We start from the raw sequence: 20,677 nt of genomic DNA on the forward strand, positions 1-20,677 counted from the left end.
ATCCCTTGGGCATTTATTCTAAAATTAACATGCAAGTACTTAATGAACAGCATGAAGCCAAAAAGTTGATTGCAGGAACCACCAGAAATTAGTAAAGCTTATTCTGGACCAGCTGTCCCTCTGCCCAGCTTGCTGCTAACTGGTTCCTTTTGCCCTGCTTGCACAAGCATTATTTTTAAGGGCTGCCAGTTTCTCACCAGCCCAAAAGCTTTAAGAAAAGCTACTGTTCAGTGGTTCAGTTTGCAATTTGCATAAGGAAGAGCAAAATGCGTTTCATATTTGCAGAAGGAAAGAGCTCAGCCTAAGGCTCTAAAGAGAACCTGCTGTCTGTGTGTAGGGCAGTTGCAAAGGTTTCTCAAATGCTGCCTTTTTTCTCCATCAGAAGGGAGATTTTGGAGAGCCAGTGTAAATATTTTTTGACTGAAACAGTTGCCCTATCCCTTTCTTCTTTTTCTTCTCCGTTTTACAGATGGTTTAGGATTAATGGCATGAGATTTGAAGAGCCCATTTCCTGACTCATAAAGCCGATACTGCAGTTCACAAGATTTAATATGCTGTCCCAGAGGAGGTGAAGGTAGCATTACATCATTTCCATAGGCTTTGAAGATTGCTTTTATACAAAATAGAAAACAAGTTTTAAAAGCCCTTTGGCATACCCTTCACAAGATGATTTGAAACTCTGTCTGTGTGTTGTGTTTGTTGTTTTGAGAATATACAAAAAGCGTTCAGAGAGAGACGAAATTGCTTGCTCAAAATGAACTTCCAAGTAATAGTACCAAATGGGATTACTCTTGAGTAGCGACTCATCTGGAAGGTCACACGTCCACCACCCATTATTGCATAGTTTGGGGACTACTTTCAGGACAGTTCCGCCTGATGTCGTGAGCAAAATTGATTGTGGACAGACTGAAGGATGCGTGTTGATTGTCCTTTTGGCTTTCCTTTGGCTTTTGTTTTGTTTTGTTATTTTTTGGTGGCACTCAAGGGGTTCAGACTTGCTAGAAATAACGGTGTGGACGTCCCTTTTCTGGATCAAGACCGCTCTGCCTTTTCGACAACAACCTGACTGAATTCGCCGGCAGCTTCAAAAGCAGCACTACGTGGAACGGTGGTTGTCATGCAGGCGTCAAAGAGATTTCTAGCCGAAAATAAAGAGGGCAACTTTATACACGGGATTAAATCGCCCTGAACTCCACACGCTCGGCTGCCCCAAGTCTGCCTGCAGGAAACGTCCCCAATATGCCCGCGGCAAGGCAGGCAACTTGGCAAAGACCGCTGCAGCAGGAGGAGGAGGTAGGCAACAACATGGCTGCCTCCAGAGGAGCTGGCTGGGGAATTCTGGGAGTTGAAGTCCACCAGGCTTAAAGTTGTCAAGGTTGGAGAGCCCCGCTCCAGAGGAACCACACTTCCTCTTCCTCCCCCTCCCCCCCAACTCCTCTCCTCCTCCTCCTCCTCCTGCTGCTGCTGCTGGGCGACTTGCCTGCCTCGCCGGAAGATCCGGGTCGTGAGGCGGGAGCAGGAAGTCGGGACGTGGCCGCCCAGCTGAGCACTAGGGGGTGAGGCAGGCGATGGCGGCCGCGGCGGCGCTCAGTTCGGAGCGGCTGGAGGTTTCCATTGACGGCCTGACTCTGAGCCCGGATTCGGAGGAGACTAGGCCTGGCCAGGCGGACGTTAGGCCGCTCCCGCTGGCTGGCAGCCGAGGGGGGACTTCTGGTCAGCCGGGGGGGCAGGTGAGGGACGAGGCCGGCGGAGACGGAGACGGAGACGGCGGCGGAGCGCTGAATCTGGAGCGGCGCTGGGGCTTCGGCCTGGAGGAGTTGTACGGCCTGGCGCTGCGCTTCTTCAAAGGTGACCCCGCCTTTGCCTCTTGCCAAGTCGGGAAAGTGACTAAAGTGTCCCGGCTCTCTGTCGACTTCCCGGCCTTTGCATCGTAAGAGGGTCTGTGGGGGAGAAAGCTTGGTAGCCTCCGGCCCCGACTCACATTCGTAGAGCCCCGGGAATCTTAAACTAGATGTACGTTTACTTAGTTGGTTTGTGTCTGTGGAGAGAGGCCGCCGTCACCCTCAGAAGCTTGTTGAGGAGCAAGAGAAATATTCCAATGAAATATTCTATTCGGTTTGCAGGGGGATATATATATATGAGGTACAGAAGTGACATTTAAGCAGGCTGCGAAATATATTAATGTTTTCAAATAAGCCTGAATGGTCTTCAAAAGATTATGTAGCCTTATGCATACAGGAGCTATAAAATGATATATATTGCTTGCTCTTTTAAAATTGATTGCTGTTTTGGAACTATTGTTCGTTTGGACGTATGCAGTCCTTTCTGAAAACCTTTCCAGAATATTTTAAGGCTAGATATACTTTGAATAAAACCACAGAAGGTAATATAAAAGCAAAGATGAAGAAGGACATAGTTAGGAAAAGGCTTTATTCATTTTTGAATAAAATAGTAGGCCAAAATATAGCATGTGCTGCATCAAGTTATGTTATAAATCCATTTTTGTTGCTCATGTTCTGTTTACAAGTGCATGGCAGTTCTGCAATACTATTGCGCTTGGCCATTTTTATGTGTTGGAATCTATCTGAATTTTAAAAGTAATCAAGGAACAAAATGAAGAAGAGTTACTAAACTTTTACAGAAATTCCCAATATGTAATATCTTTGAATAATAGAGAAACATACAAAAATCCACATTTGGAATGAGTAGATAGTAAATTTATACCCATGAAATGTGAACTTTATCTAAAAAATAAAAATTTGACAAAAAAGAAATGTGAACTTTTGCTCTCATATCTTTGCTGTTGCTTTCAATATTATCTATTATGTAGTGCAGTCATATTCATTTTTATTTCAGAGCATGAAATAGTAAGAATTTAGTATCAGATATGAGTAGGATTACACTTCTGAACAAAATAAGTGCTATTCCTGGGCATTTTGTACCTTTTATAATGTGATGAGTTTAACTTCAGATATCAGATCATGGAAAATGGTTGAAATACTTAAGATTTTGTTTCAGCTGTGAATTGAGACTTAATGCATTCTCAATATTTCTTTGCTTGCCATAACAAGTGGTAGACATAGAAATATTTAAATACTTCATTGCTGTTTCTTCTCCAGGAGGAAAATATTTATACATATTTTGGGCTCAAAGTGAGCCCAAACTGCCCATTTAAAAACGTTGAGGTAATATACAATATTCTATTATCATAAATATGCATTTCTTGAAATATACTGTCGCCTTTGAAGGTCAGCCTAAACAATCACCTGTGTAAGCTTTCTTAAACTTGTTCTTGCTCTCTTTTCTTGGTATGTGAAAGGATAGGGGATCTACATGTACATAAGTTATTAGACCATCTAATAAAACAATATTTTCTCTGGAAAATATTGCAGTGACTATAACAAATACTACTTACCATCTCATAGTCCATTTTAAATCTCCTTTATAAACTCAGGAGAAAGTGCAATACAAACATGGAGCAAACGGCCATGCTGTAGCTTGTGGCTACTGCCACTGGATTCAAGAAATATGATCACTGTTACTGTTCTAAAAATGTTATATACAAGTGTTACTGAGCTATACTTGGAATACGAAACAAAAAGAATAAAAGTAATGTTAAGTAGAAAGAAAAATTATGGTAAATTGAACGTGGCAAAAGTTGGAAGTTTTAAGTTGGTAGACTATGTTGCTGTGTTACAGAGTAGATGATCTTTCTTTGGCAACTGTGGAGTTATCCTTGGGTGGTTATACAGACATACAGATTCATGAATGCACATAGAATCCTAGTACCAAAAGATTATGATGCAACAGGCACAATATACCTATTGTATTCTTTTAAAATAACAAGATAAAAACAGTATTATCCCTACTTATATTTTTGTGTGAAATATAGCTATGTAGAAAAGGGGAGGGAGGGAAAGAAAGTACCCATCTTTCTAATCCCTATTAAATCCAATTGAGTTTTAGTTAGGGTAGTAGGATATTACTATCAGATCTTAGGTTGCAGAAATCCTGATGGCAGCAGGTAGAATTCTGTACCTTCTTGCTTTCATCTAGTGGTTATCCTAAATTATGGAGCCCAGAACTGCTAATGTAGGTCCCTCTCTTTTGATATAATTGAACTATGACATTTCAGACAGCAGACGCACCATGGGTAATGTGAGAGAAATTTTATCTGCCATAAAATGTTTCACTGTATCCTAACAAGAATTCAGCAGTTGAGGTGTCTACTTATCAACCTTGTCCTCCTTCAGGATGAGCACTAATGGTATCAAGAAGATTGCTTCACCATCTCTTTGAGCTCCTGGCTTTTCCATGGTTTTTGGAGAAACTGACTATGTTCAATCATTATTGAAATGTATTTTGAAGGGCTTTTTTTAAAAAAAAGATCTTTGGCTCATCTGAGGATCACCTGAGCATGCTCATGTTTCAATTTCTTTCTCTTTTTTTCATGGTCTTAATTTCTTTTAAGTTTTGTCTTGTGTAGGTACTGACTTCTTTGTTATTGATAGAGCATAAGATAGTATTGACAAAAGAGCATATAATTATATTTGAAGGACACCCAGCAATTAAGCTCCTGGTGTGAATAGGTATTTTAATGATATTATTTGAGCAGATAAGGGACAGTACATACATTTCAGTTTGTTGGAAGGGTTTATTTCTCTTTTGTTGGATAAATAGGAGATATTTAAGCATATAAATCTGTAAGAAAAAGGAAGATTTAGTGGGGAGAAGCAGGTTACCATTAGATTTTGTCACTTTATTGTCAGGAATATCATTTGAAGTAAATAATTCATAGGTACCAGTTTGGATTTTGTGCTTCATTAAACTTGTTCTAAATGGTACAAATTAGCATTGTTAAAATTGTGGTCCTTGAACTGCTGGAAGATCAAACATTCAATCTTAAAGGAAATCAATCCTGACTGTTCTTCGGAAGCTCAGACACTGAAGCTGAAGCTCAGATACTTTGTCCACCAAATGAGAAGAGGAGACTCATTGGAAAAGACACCAATGTTGGAAAAGATTGAAGGCAAAAGGAGAAGAGGACAGCAGAGGATGAGATGGTTAAATAATGTAATCGACACAATGAACATGAATTTGGGAAAACTCCAAGGGACAGTGGAGGACAGCAAGGCCTGCCATGGTGTGGTCCTTGGGATTGTGAAAAGTCGGACAGGTCTTAGCGACCAACAACCTACGTCTTCTGGGGCTCCCCAAGACCCTCTCAGAGGTTCATGGAGTCAGGTTTTTTTGCCAGCCTATGTTGAAAAATAATGCAATAATAAAATCCTACCAAACAGTCATGAAAAGTAGTATAGGCAGCAAATGCATCTATTATAATTTTTAATATGGTAAATATTGGAAATATAATCTATATAAAAAAAGCTCTGTTTGGCGTCTTCCGTCATTTTTAAAAGTTGGGATTCTGAGAAAAAAGCGTTAAGAAACACCGGTATAAATAATTCCTAAATATAGGCATATTATCTGAAAATTAGTCCCTCATTAACGTTTATGACTGAGCCAGGAAATAATGTTGAGATAAATATACCAAGTAAAGTACCTCAAAATGGCAATCCAGGTTTGTTTTATTATAGTAATTGTCCATCCTTTTAGAGCCCAAGCGTAAGACAAAATGCAAATGGATTATAAAAACTTGGGAGGCTGGTTTTATTTTAAGAAAAATAATTCCAGATCTTATCCATCCAACTTCAAGCATATCAAAAAATCAAATAAAATGGCTTTGCAGAAGATGTGGTTAGAGAATGAACAGGAATTTCTCCATAGTGGTGGAGACAGCATCCAGGAATGGGTTGACCTCGTCTGTTCAGTTGATTGGACCTCGTCTGTCAAAGTTGTAATGCCACGCCTCTGTTGCTAGGGCTTCCCAGCTTTTGACTCAGTCCTTCAGCCTGGACAGACGTGTCAAAGGTTTCTCTTCTGAAAAGGATTATTCCTGGACAGGGTGGATAAAAATCAATGATTTTTTTAAAAAAATCAAAAAAAATCAGATTTTTTTTATTTAAATCGGATTTTTTTTATTTAAATCGGAATTTTTTTATTTTTATTGAATTTATTTTAATAAAAAACTTTTGGGGTAAAAATCTATCATAAGATAGTTTTCTATTTAAGATATATAAATAATTTAGTTTATTCAGCATGAAATGGAGCTTAGTTATGTAGCATGAGGCTGTATATTCTGCAACACTGGGACTATCGGTGAGTCAACAGTGGGTCAAAGGAGTAGCAGAGATGACAGTTGCTCTTTAAAAATTATGATTTAAATCGAGTTGATTTAAATCAAGCCTTTTTACTAGTGATTTAAATCATGATTTAAATTGTGATTTAAATCAACTCGATTTAAATCAAATCCACCCTGTTCCTGGATGCTTCTTCATCATTCTAAATAACATTGTGAGTTCAACCAGCAGTCTCCCATTCATGGTAGAGCCGCTGGGATATTCCCAACGGCGAGAGCTTCGGCTCAATTTCTCCTCTGTTGTCTGGCTTGAAATTAGTGTGGCCATATTTGAGACCTCTGATGTCAATGACAACAAGACCATGTTTTTGCAAGTTTCAGTGGGCATTCATATGGACTCTAGTATGATAATATAGTGTAACAGAAATAATTTTTTCTTTATTGTATAACAAAATAATTTGTGCACTTGCATCTTTGTTTCATGTTTCATCAGTCAGCATTTTTTCAAACAATAGCTTTTGCTTTTGTGTGTTTTGTAAATTTACTGAATGTACTATAATTGGCATATGCTCACAAAACCTTATTTCAAACGACCCTTTTGAAGCCAGATCAATGTTTATGGGACATAAATTTAAAATGGATGATATTCCTTTTCTGGTAAATGTTTAAAAATCTAGATTAAATTTGTGAAATGGTTTATTATTTATTTGCTGTAATTTTTAATAAGTTTTTTTCAGTCTTTCTATCTGTTCCCCTCTGTAAGCTCATCAGTCATGTATGTAAATAATTCATTAATTTGTTCTTTAATAATTAAAAGTAAAACTTGTTTACTAATATTTTTGTAATTATATTGTGTAATTTATATTATTTAATATAAAATAATACTTTCTATGTGTATTTTTATCCTAGCTGTATAGTTAAAAATAGGATTTATGTATTGCAACTAATAAAAGAACAGCACTTTGTTTTTGTAAAATCAAAACCATATTATAGATAATGATGCATATATATATATATAGATTTGTGACTTAGTTTATTGCTACGCATTATGTTTATTTTTATGAAGGGTGCTGGGGGGTTTATAGCATTCATATTTTCACAATACCTGCAGAGTGGGTAAGCCACCCATTGAGGTTCATTACTAAATTGAGACTTAATCCAGATCTTTGATCCCAGTTCAGTATGCTAAGTTATCGCACTATATATTTTTTTTCAATAAAGTTCTTTGCCACATATGAGGTTGTTAAGTGAAACTACCATTCTTGATGGCTTTCCATGTAAACGTGTGCTGGGATAAGGTTGTACCCATGTTCTGAGTGTTCATATGGATTTAGGTCTCTGTAACTAGGATTGTTTTTCCTCTGAAAATATAAGTAAATCTTGGTTTATTATCTTTCTTGGAGGTAGCCTTGAAAAAGTCTATTCACTCCTCAGTATTTTGCACTGAGCAACCAAATCAGCTAGCATGATTGATACCACTTTGAAGGACCGTTATAGAAGATATGACATTTCATTGTGTTCTTAACTATAAAATACCTAGCATTATGACATTTATTATTTATATCTTTAAATTTACTGTATCTTTCACTTTCAGAAAAAGATGGCAAAGCCTTTCATCCCACCTATGAAGAAAAACTCAGACTGGTAGCCCTGCATAAACAAATTCTGCTGGGACCTTACAATCCAGATACCTGCCCTGAAGTTGGATTCTTTGATGTACTTGGAAATGACAGAAGGTAAAAATATTTATAAATATAACAAATACATTGTTTTATTTGAGCAAGACATTTTAACCTAACCATGGGACTGTGGGTTGAAATATCTGTAGTATGGTGATTTCTTATAAATTCAGCACCTGAGCATATTTTTAAAATTCCTGGAAACCTAAAAAGTGGTTATTTATTGACAGCAGATTTGAATTTAATCGCTAAACTGAACTGTACATACATTTATTCTTGTTCTCACACAAGACAGAAATATGAATGAAATATTTAATGACTACTATATTTGTTATCTTGAGTAGTCATCCGATAAGATTTTGTTTAAGGTTAAGATTATGTCTTGTCTTGTGGAATTCCTAGTATTCTGGGCAGAAGTACTGCTTTCAAAAGTATCCATGTTTAGAGCTGTTTTCTGGGAACATTTTCCTGCCTAATTGTCTAGCATCAACTTAAGCATAAACTGTTGTGTTTATACTTAATTTGATAGAAATTATTTCCTTTTTATCCCAACTCATTTTATCTCATCATTGCAGGAAAGAATGGGCTGCGCTTGGCAGTATGGCAAAGCAAGAAGCTATGACAGAGTTTGTAAAACTCCTGAATAGGTGTTGTCAACTCTTTTCAACATATGTTACATCCCATAAAATAGAAAAAGAAGAGCAGGAGAAGAAAAGGTATGCTTTTGTACTTGTTTGGTACCAAGTTCCAGTTCACAAAGATTCCTGTGTCCTGGGGATCTTTTCTAATAATCTATTAGTTCTTATTATTTTGTAGCAGTCTTGATGATGAAGTTATTTGCTTTACTGCAATTTTTGTTTGCTTGCATTACAAGTATGAGGATTATTAGTAATATTTTAAATGTTGCTAAATATATGCTTGTCATCAGTGCATAAGAATCTTTGTAAATATGTAATGTGGTTTATAGTAGGATCAGTTCAGAACTCCATGTTCATTTACTGTGGTAGAAAAAAAGCATATTATTTAGTATCTTGCCCAATATCTTAACTGCTATCAAAAAGTTAAATATATTTGCTTTCAACACAGATTTTGTTGCTTATTGATGACAGTTCCTTACAAAAAAATTCATCATGTGAAGAAACACATTTTGTCCTGTTTTGCATTGCACCAGAGTTCAGAATATAGTTAAGTTTGTTGCATTTTCCTGGTTTCTTGATAAACTTTCAAGTGCATAATAAATGATTTTAATTTTTTTTGTGATTGTTCTGTGTTGTGTACAATATTATTTTTGAGAAAAGGTTACTTAAGCCTTCTGTGTTCCATCTGAGTTGTTTTGTAACAACAATAATGGCTTACTATGCAGCCATGATTGTGACTGATTCCAGGGTAAATTTCCCTAAGATTACAGTCCGAAAAATCGCACTACAATAAAACCATGATTTAAAAGAACATTTGGAAGAAAGGGGTTCTTTTAAATCCAAATATCTGTTGAATTTAAATTGATATAATTGACATTGTTTGCATCAATTGACAAAAGTGATGCCAATTACTTACATATATGAATTACGTGAAATGCCTAGACTAGGGATCCCCAACCCCTGGACCGTGGCCCACTATCAGGCCGCAGCCTGTTTGAAACTGGACCATGGGAGAGATGAGCAAGTGTGCACGTGTGAAGCTCCACTCACACAATGGGCGCTTGCAGTCATGCACAAAGTTCCATTCATTTGAATGGAGCTTTGCATGCGAGCGTGAGTGAGGGGAGCTTCATGTGGGAGCACAAGCTCCCTCCGCTGTATAAGTGGCACTTTAAAAATAGTTTCTTTTTAGCCAACATTCTCAAAGACCCCAAAAAAGTACCTTGCAGGACAGCATCTGTTTTCTTGTGCTCCTCTACAGCAGATGACTAATGGAGGAAATATAACTGTTATGGTAGTAGCCATTGATAGTTTTATGGAGATAATTTTATATGAGTCTTTATTGTTAAATCCAGTGACAGATTGGAGGATAGCTACACTTGACTTGAAACTTCATTTTTCGTATTGCAGCATGAGAAGCTATATAGAATTACAGAGTAATTAAGTGATAGATACAAATATTACAGGAGGGAAGAGGAGGAACGTAGGCAACATGAAGAGGAAGAACGAGAGCGTTTACAAAAAGAGGAAGAAAAACGCAGGCAAGAAGAGGAAGAGAGACTCAGACGGGAAGAAGAGGAGAGACGGAGGATAGAAGAAGAAAGATTCCGAATGGAACAGCAAAAGTAGGACTCAGTAATGTGTGATTTGTCATATCATAATTTGTGTCTTTTTTTTAAAAAAAGAGGTTTATTCTCACATTAATAGAAATGCCATCTTGCCTAAGACCATACAAATAATTTTTATAAGTGACTAAATATTTTTAAAAGTATGTTTTGGGCCCTAACAAAGTGATATACTGAAGGTGTAAGCTGAAGTTTACAAGAAATAAACTTTGTAGACAATAGGCTTTAGATTCAACCTAATATTATTGACAGGCAAACCATTTTTGAGTTGATTTAAAATACCAAAGGCAAATCTATGAGGGAATTTCTAAATTTGGTAAATAAAAATTCTTCAAAGGTGTATCTAAATTTATGTACTGATGGGACTAGGAATAAGTCCATTGGAAGAGAGTTTTGCTAAGAAAGTTATAAAACTATAGAGCTTGAAGGGGCATTAAACCATCAAATTCAATAATGCAGAAATTTAAATTATTGCACAGTTATTTAGCTTCTGCTTCAAGCATGAAAGATGAATCTATCATTCTTCAAGTAATTGATTTTATTGTTAAACTATTAGAAAGTTTTTACCTAATGTTCAGTTGGAATATTTTTTCCTGGTATTTTGAATGCATGATTTCTTGACTTGTACTTTGGAATAATAAAGAATAGGCTCCTTAGTTTTTTATTCCTTAAGACTAAATAATCTAATTTCCTTGAACCTCTTTTCATGCAACGTAGTTTCTATTTCTAGATTCTTGCTCATCCTTGTTACTCTTCGTTGAACCTGTATCACTTTATCTGAATTTTTATTCAAGTGTGATGCCTGAACTTTAGTACTGGAATTAGAATTCACTATTTACACTGAAAAGTTAATAACAATTGTAATACTTTTAGCATGAACTCTTGGAGTAACATGAAAAATACAAAATTCTCTAAATTTTTGTGAAATTGTAATTGGGAGGTGCTGTTAACTTCTTGTGGATGCATCACCAAAATTTCAAAAGCAAGCCTGAGAGAGAACCAACATTTATGTGACCTTTACTCTGGCAGACGTTAAATTCATTAAATGGTTTTTTAATAGAAAAGATAAAATATAGGGAGTTTTCTTAAAAATTAGAATTGGTGATTGCTGCTTTTGGAAAATTGAATGGAAGCTCTTTATGTTTTTTTTATTCTGAATCTGACCCTGAGATAATATGGATACTGCATAATACAGGTAGTCCTCGATTTACAACAGTTCATTTAGGGACTATTCAAAGTTATGACACTGAAAAAAGTGACTTTACGGCCATTTTTCACATTTATGACAGCATCCCCATGGTCACGTGATTTACATTCGGATGCTTAACAACTGACTCACATTTATGATCGTTGCAGTGTCCCAGGGTCATGTGATCCCCTTTTGTGATCTTCTGACAAGTAAAGTCAATGGGGAAACCTGATTCCCTTAACCATGTTACTAATTTAAGAACTGCATTGATTCACTTAAAACAAATGTGGCAAGAAAAGACATAAAAAGGGGCAAAACTCACTTAACAAATTTTTCACGTAGCAAAATAAACTCTGGGTTCAATTGTGATCATAAATTGAGGGCTACCTGTAATAGATCGTAAGGCTTTCCCCAATATATTTGGTGTTTGTTCTGGATACAGAAAAGGAAATGTTGAGAAGTGAATTGTATTTTTAGATATTACGGAAAGCAAAAGATCTCATATTATTTGTATATATACTGTATAATAGAAGTGATTATTTCTCATATTTTGCATGTTAGTGACGTCAAGTAAGAACACAAATGTCTTTTTGGGAAAGGTGTGAAATACAGATTTTCTGACATAATTCAATTTTTAATTACGGCATTTGACTTAAGGCTTCATATTCCACTTTACTGTCATGTAAACTTCACTAATATGTTTTAGAAATAAAATTTAGTATGCTTGAATCTAGTTAAATAGCTGCTCTTCTTATGTCTGCAGAGTTATTTACTGGGGCCCTTTGTTCTTTAATCCAGGCAACAGATAATGGCAGCATTGAACTCTCAGACTGCTGTCCAGTTCCAACAATATGCAGCCCAACAGTACCCAGGCAACTACGAGCAGCAACAAATCCTAATCCGCCAGCTCCAGGAGCAGCATTATCAACAGTATATGCAACAACTTTATCAGGTCCAACTTGCACAGCAGCAGGTATAGTACACCATGGTAACAATGTATCTCTCAGAATAGCAGCTTTTTAATTTTCTGTTGAAACTGAAATTACTAAGCTATACTGTAAGTACTTCTGAAGCTAGAATAAATTATAATAAGAATAAATACTTATAAAGCTAGAATAAATTCTAATAATATATCTTACAGCCAAGTGGCAGCACCTAGGCAACTAATGGCGACCCTGAAAAGCTAAACGAGTTCCAGACTGACTAGTGTTTGGATGGGATTTAGCAAATCCAAGGGCTATAAAATAAATTGGGAATTTGAAAGAACATCTTGGAAAAAGATGGTGGCAAATCATTGTTGTATTATTACTGAGAAAACAATATGGATATATTCACAATCACCAGGAGAGCTTGGTATTTTATGTATGAACATAAATATGGTCACCAGGAGATCTAAATAATGATTGTGTGTGTTCTGCTACAGTTTTTAAAATTCTGTTTAAATTATACCTAATGCTTACATTAGGTGACTCCTGTGAAATACATTGCACACTTTTATTGATTTTGCAATAAGTGCTTTTTTTTTTTAATTTGTAGGCAGCTTTACAGAAACAGCAAGAAGCAGCTGCTACAGCTTTAGTTACATCTGTATCAAAGGCAAATTCAGCCACTGCAGGGGAAATCTCATCAGTCAATGGGCAGGCTAGTGCACATCCAGGCTGCCCTGAAAAAGACCCGGAAATAGATGCTTTAGAAGAAGCACTCGAGAATGGACCAAAAGGTATGACTGATGTTTATTGGACTCTTTCAAAACACAATAAATAGTTTGAGTATCTAGTATCATAATTACTACAGAATATAGTAATTATAAGCAGAGACCTGCTTATTTTTTGTTTTTGACTAAAGCCTGTATGTCCACCCTTTGTAATGATTGGAACTAGTGGCTTGCAGATCTGTGACTTATTGCCATGTAACCACAGAGTGCAGAATCCTATTCACAGACAGAAATTGGCTAAATAAAAATCAGTGGAGGAAAAAATGCAGTTTCTTATGGTTTTTCATTTGGTGTTTCAAGGTAGATCATAGGAAACTGCTTTATTACTGGACTATTACTACTGCTTAGCCCAATATTGTTTACACTGACCTTGGCTTCTCATCTGTACCAAGATAGGACATGGCATATGGCTGGAGATTTAACCCTTGTTTACAGACAAGCCTTTAGGTGGTTCAAACCTGCGGATGCTATGTGGTTTTGGCAGAGTGAGACTGCTTTCCATTTAGACCTACTAAATAATTTAGAAAGTAGCCCTGTAATATCTATTGATATAGCACCCCAAGAAAATTCTGTGGGAAAATGTAAATTGCTTAGTTTGTTTCACTTCCTTTTGTCCCCTCCTTCTTTTTAGAATCAGTTCCAGTAATAGCAGCACCTTCCATGTGGACACGGCCCCAGATTGCTGACTTCAAAGAGAAGATTCGCCAGGATGCAGATTCTGTAATCACAGTGGGCAGAGGAGAAGTAGTGACAGTTCGAGTTCCAACACATGAAGAGGGCTGTTATCTTTTCTGGGAGTTTGCTACAGACAATTATGACATTGGTTTTGGGGTATATTTTGAATGGACAGACTCCCCTAACACAGCTGTCAGTGTTCATGTTAGTGAATCCAGTGAAGATGAGGAAGAAGAAGAAGGTATCTTATTTATATATCTAGCAAAGGTTTAAACATGTTGGAGACTCTCTCAATTTGTCACATCTTTGTTTTACATTATTGTTAGTTTTTTAAAAAACCCAAACCAAATCCTATAGGAAATAATAAATGCTGGAATATTCTGTTTTTATCCTGGTACTTCCAAAGATGTTTGGACTGTGATTTTCAGAATGCCCAGCTGGCCAGTGGGTTAAGTCATTGTGGGCTGAAGGTTATTAATTGGGAAGCAAGTTGACCAAGTTAATATTCCTTTCACAATTATTGCTGTAAATTACCTTGATATTACAAGGTTCTTCAATTACAGTAGCTGTCCCACAGTGTTTTACAATAAAATTTCTTAGCTTGGGAATTTAAAAATCAATGTGGGAAAATAGAAAAATTCTTCTTGAAGTATTTATAGTCTCCAGCATCCATTCTAAAAAAATCAGACCATTTGTACCTTTCTAGCAAACATAAAATTTATATTATGTAGATTACCATCTAGACTCCAAGTTGCATGATTTTCTCTGCCATCATTTTTCAAATCCTCTTACCAATTTCATTGCCTTCTCAGTTTTCTTCTTTATCATTGTGATTTTCAAATTGATCTTTACTGTCCAGTAATCTTCATTTACTGTACAGTCTCTGTGTGATATTTTCTTCATTAACTGCATTGATGAGCAATTGACCTAACATTTACCCCTCATTGTGTGAGAAAAACAGGTAGTCCTCAGGTTACAATGGCAATTACACTGGGGTTGTGTTATGTGAACATGCTGTATAGTTGCCATCGTAATCCAGGACATTGTTAAACAGGTAATCAAGCAGGGCCATGCAAATGCAGGAAGTAGATAAAGAAAGGCACAGTGCAAATGCAGAAAGGGAAGGGAAGGAGGGAGGGAGTGGTGTGAGCCCAGGAAGGCTGGGAGGAAAGAGTGTGGTGCATGCGAGTGCAGTTGGAAGAGGACTTACCTGGGTGACTTGTGACCTTCGCTGCTGATTTCCCCATTGACTTTGGGAAAAGCTGGCAGGGAAGATGGCAAATGGTCATCACTTGATTGTGAGGGTGCTGCAACCAGTCATTTAGTGCAATTTGGTTATCAAGCACCCAAATTGCAATTGCATAACCACAGGGGCACTGTGTGGCCAGAACTTCTAGGACTGATCTGAAGTTTTAGGTGTTCAGTGCTGTCACAATTTTGAACAGTTACTGAATGATTAGTTGGTAAGTGAGGACTATCTGTAATTGCATAGCAATTACAGTTTCCTAAGTTTTGACAACTTCAAAGGACAAAACAAATGAGTATTTGTGGGTGCTAGATAAATGTATATGTGTTCTTTGCTAGTTGTGTGTTTAAGCTAGAATCTTAATTTACATGCAACTCATAACACAAGCTTGCAGGATAGTTAACTCAAATTGTTTCATTTGCACTAATTTAATTTTGAATTGAATTAATTCAAATTTATTTATTTATTTATTTATCAAATTTATTTATTAATGAAATAAGTATTGACATTTATGGAGGCCATCCTTTGACTATTCCTTCATGGGAGACAACCTTTTAGCAACTTTGGTTATATTAACAAATACCCTTTCATTTCCATTTCCAAAAACTGTAGGAAATCAATGGTATTACAACTAGGCCAGTTTTGCTCCCTTATCATGAGGACGATAATTCTGCTGCACTTTGTTGTCCTAAAAAAAATGGGATCAAGATTTTACTGAGAAATCACTTAAGAGTTTTTGAGAATTGTTTTATTAACATCGCCAGTAGATATCTAAAGAAAGGTTCAAAACTATGATCTTCATGTTGTTAGGCCCTGATAATAGTAGAAAGGGAAACTTCTAAAAGTACAACTCAACTATAAAATAAACGAATTAAATCTAACACTTGTTATTATGTATTTACATTAATCAAAAGCATTCATTCATTAGTTAAGAAGATTGCCCCAGATTGCAGTGTGTGGATTACCAGTAATTTCAGTTGCTTCTTTGCAAATCCTGGTATCAGAAAGTCATGCTTTATCTCATACTGTGAATTGTTTTAAGGTTGGATTATTTTTATTAATGATTGTCTATAAATAATTGGGATTTATTTGGCATTAATGCATGCAGTAATTAATACTTTATTTCTGTCTCTTTCTCAGAACATGCTAGCACTGAAGAGAAAGCCAAAAAGAATGCGAACAAACCTCAGCTAGATGAAATAGTGCCTGTGTACAGAAGAGACTGTCATGAAGAAGTGTATGCTGGCAGCCATCAGTACCCAGGGAGAGGAGTCTATCTTCTTAAATTTGACAACTCTTACTCACTATGGAGGTCAAAAACAGTTTACTACAGAGTGTATTATACTAGATAAAGATCTTATATTGTTGGAGGTTGGGGTGGTGCGGAAGACATCATGTTATTTGGAACTTACATCGAGCATACTGGACTATTTGACTTCGTTATCCTGTTTAATGTATCTGTGGTTGTGTGTGCGTATGTGTGTGCTTGTTAATTTTGATACTGGGAATGAGGCTTTTATCTAACGATCATTATAAATGAGATAGGTGGGGCTAGGATCTCCCATTTTTTCCTGGTGATGGTTCTTTGCCAGAAGTCAAGACAAAAGTCAATTGAATTTATGCATTGACTTTTAAAATGCTTTCAATTCTAAGGCACGCATGCACACACGCACACACAAACGAACACTGGGAGATATTTCATTAGTGGCAGTCATGATGTTGCCTGATGTATAAACTTTGAACTTTTAAAAACAAAATCTGTTAGCTGTTCATTTGATGGTACCAGCCTTACTTGTGGGGAACAGGGGAGTTGGATGCCATCTGCACTGTAGCAAGCAAGTTTCTTAATACTGTATTTGAATGTCAGATTTTTACACCATTAAACTTGAAACCTTAGTGGATGCAGTTTAGAAAAGTATTTGCTGTCTGTTCTCATTGAAAAAAATATTTGGAGCCTAGAATAATATGATTTTGGATGAGATAAAGAAATGTGTGTGTGTGTGATGTGCACGCATGCAAGCAAGTGTCCTTGTCAAAAGGTGTGCACGCCCATGAGTATACATATACATAAATACATGCATATGCTTATACCTATATACATCAGGGATATTTTGTTTGATCACAGGCTTACAAAGAATTGATTTTGGGCATCAAGAAAATAACAGATATCTGTCTTTCCCCTGTATCTGCTGCTATTCCTAAAATTGTTTTGTGTATTCTTCTTATTTTAAAACAAAGAATATCTTTGTTTATCTCACCTAAAATTAATGAGATCCACTTTTGCTTTTGAAATTTGCAATAAAACAGGTATATTATGTATGAGACATTCCTTTTGGACTACATGTCTTTTGGAATTGTATAGGTAAATGTCCTAATACATAATACTTCATACTATTTTTTCTGTGCTGGTTTTATAATCTAGGGATCTTTTCCTAATTTTTTTGAAAATTGAAGCTTCCACATTCACTTTATGCATTATCAAAGAGAGTTGCATTATTGTAGAATAAATATTGCACTAACGTTCTTAAAATCACTGCCAGGCTCACCCTTATCTTACTTTTAAGTTACTTTTGATTTTCCAATACATGCCCTCTTGTTCTTTCACAAGTAATATTCCAACGTTCACATTGAGACTAGACCAAAACTAAAATTACATATTTGCTCAACAATGACTAAAAGTGGGGTTTTGTTCTTTATTTTCAGTTATATAACAGTTTTTGTATGGAGTATGCTTCCCAAAGGCAAGGTAGGAGTGCAGGTGTTGAACAGTTTGTAGAGATGTGTTATGCTTGACTCCCCATCACCAATATCTCTTTGAATAGGCTGACATACATATTCGTTCCACTGCAAATAAATCTGTTGGTATTTTAGACATTCTGTTTGAATATTTGTATATACATGATGTTTTTCCTTTCTCATATCTCTCATAAGATAAGAGTTATCTTATTTGATTTACGTTTTAAGCTTCTGTCCAACTAATGCTGTCCGGACAGCTCTGTTCTAACATGTTTCCTCATGTGTACATAATACTGTATAAGCAATGGAATTGAAAAGTAATTTGCTTTTTCAAAGCTGTTATTTTAAAAAGAAATTAGAGGTAGGCATTTATTCTGTTCCATTTGTTTTCATCCATACAAATTATGATCCAAAACAAAAAAAATATGTTGGAGAGCAATACTTGTAAACAACAGCAATTTTTTGCTGTCAGGCTTTGTGGATACCCAAACTCCAAAAGTTGCCTCTTACTGTTAAATAGTGCAGATAAGTGCGCGTTCAAGATATCTTGGAATAATATATTTAATCTGAATTAAAAATTATTATATGGATCTTCTGTCTTTTTCTTAAGTTCTATCAACATTACTTGGCTGAGGGAAAATAGATATAATACTAGATATAATACTAGAAATGTACCTTTAATGAGCTCTTTTTAAACTATATTTTTAACTCAGAGATTGTCAAACTATGTTTCATTAGCATGTATTTATTTTTATATATTTCTTCGCCTGTTAACATAAGTTTAATTTGCATGATTTGCCCATAGCTTCAGAAACATTTCTGCCTCCAGAGTTAATTAGGCAATATTGCCAGAGTTAAATTGAAGGTTGATATTGAAGAGATGCTAAAAGACAAAAAAAAAGTAAAAGAAAAGCTGCTGTGTGGATTGCTAATATGAAGCCACAGATGGGGGAAGAGAGATAATGTATGTCACATCACCCATAACTATCATTGGTTTTTTTTTAAAAAGTGCACTTAAATACTCAAAACGAGTTGTATGAAAGCCATATAAGAGATCCAGGTCACAATTTGGGGTCCTGAAATAGAAGCTAATGCTGGCAACATTCCACCAGCCTCTTCATATGAATCTACTCAAGCCAGTCTGCAAACCAGGAACAATTGTGATTCAAGAAGGTACAGAAAATAATTCCAGAGACGTAGGCTATTGAACCAAGCCACCAAAACTTGAATAACGTTGGATATACTTTAATAATTTTCATGTCACCTACCATTCTCATTCTAGTTGCAGGGCTTAACCCAGCCTGCAACAGATGAGATGTACAAGGAACCAATATTCTAAATCTGTTCATTTCTTTGAAATCAGAACACCTAACAGAAGCTAGGAATGTAAGTGCATTGCTGCATGTCCCGAATGAGTTGTGTGTTTTTATCATACTTGTAATTTTGGGTACCAAAGGTACTTCACACATTTCAATGAATATATGTGAAAAGAATTTTTCCAGCCAAATCTCTTATCTAAAAATCCAGGAATCTTTCTTGTAAACATGATATCTAATATCTCTGAAGATTCTCAGTCATCCAGGTTATGATTGTCTCAAAGGTGCTTTTTTTCAAAAGGCAACGACTATATTTTTTCCTTGAGGGAGAAATGTTTTTTACATTTAGGAAGAAAACATTTCACTTGTCATCCAAGAAGCTTCATCAATTCTGACTGGATAGTGGGGAGATGGAAGGATTAGTTCTGACCATCCTTCCATCCCACACACCATACCACCTTTGAGATGGTATCTAGTACAACATACTATTTAATCCCCTGTGTAATTTTCAAACAGTACTAAAATATAATTGATTATATCTTGTATTGAGAACCAGTTTGGTGTAGTGGTTAAGGCACTAGGCTAGAAAATGGGAGACAGTACTAGTCCCACTTTGCACATGAAATGAGCTGGAACGATTTTAGGCAAGTACTCTCACAGCCCTAGGGGGTGCAGTGGCAAACCACTTTGGAAAATGTTGCCAAAAAAATAAAAACCTACAGGGGCTCGACAGTTGCTGACTCAACACAGATTCAAAAGGCACAAAAAATAACACCAAACCTTTGTGTTTCTTTAAAATAGTGAATGTCTATTTTAAAATCAAATTTCTCTCCTAATTGGTATAGATTATATAGTTTATATGGGAAATAATTACTTAGAATTAAAAGATTAAGTTGAAAGTTCAAACGTCTGCAAGAAAAAAAATGGGCAGCTCCAAATAATATACATGGAAAGCATTAAAAAAACCATTGATTTTCAATGTGACACAATTTTTCTATATGATAAATTACAGCTGTGGATGATTTAGTGATATAATTAACTCGAGAGGATTAATCTAATTTGTGATAATAAAAATTATCAGGAGGGTGATATCAAGTCATCCTGAACTACTCCTGCAAAGCTAGATAGGAAACAAAAGAAATAGCACTCTATTAAAAGTTTTATCTAGTGTTCTAAAACAGATACAGTATTAAAAAGCAATTTTAAAAAAATCACACAAATTGAGATTTAGCCATGCTTGTTGTTGAGAATGAATGAGTGGGTGTGTACCTGTGTGCTTTTCCATCTAGTTGAGGAATAAATATGAATGTTAATGTTGGCTAACATGTTATCAGAAGCCTAATAACAGTAATCCACATGCATATCTCTCAACCTTTGGGATCTTGTATTACACCTGACAAGATGACAAAAAAATGGAACTACTCAGATAAATTACAGTGGCCAGATCTTTTAGAAGAACATATGTCTTTATATTTAAAAAGTGGAAAATTATTACCAATCCACTTACAAGCAAATTTATTTCTTTTTAAAAAATAGCAAAATAATATTACAATATAAGATTTCATTCAAAATAGAAAGGTAATGGATGTAACCCTGTGTCAGAAAGCCTAACAGTCTAGCGCTAAAGATCATACAGGTAGTCCTTGACTTACAACCATTTGTT

At 35.8% G+C, this 20,677-nt stretch overlaps 1 protein-coding gene across 1 annotated transcript; it reads left to right on the forward strand.

The window, feature by feature from the left end:
• Positions 1–661: 661 nt before the first annotated feature.
• ACBD3 (acyl-CoA binding domain containing 3) lies at positions 662–18,288 on the forward strand. Its single transcript, XM_034427934.3, has 8 exons — positions 662–1,848; positions 7,791–7,932; positions 8,451–8,591; positions 9,980–10,138; positions 12,126–12,300; positions 12,864–13,047; positions 13,673–13,957; positions 16,103–18,288. The coding sequence occupies exons 1-8, from the start codon at positions 1,569–1,571 to the stop codon at positions 16,312–16,314; spliced, it is 1,578 nt and encodes a 525-aa protein (XP_034283825.1). The 5' UTR covers positions 662–1,568; the 3' UTR covers positions 16,315–18,288.
• Positions 18,289–20,677: the final 2,389 nt, after the last annotated feature.

The sequence above is a fragment of the Pantherophis guttatus genome, chromosome 1 (assembly GCF_059756535.1).
Source record: "Pantherophis guttatus breed Tessera chromosome 1, ASM5975653v1, whole genome shotgun sequence".
NCBI lineage: Eukaryota > Metazoa > Chordata > Lepidosauria > Squamata > Colubridae > Pantherophis > Pantherophis guttatus.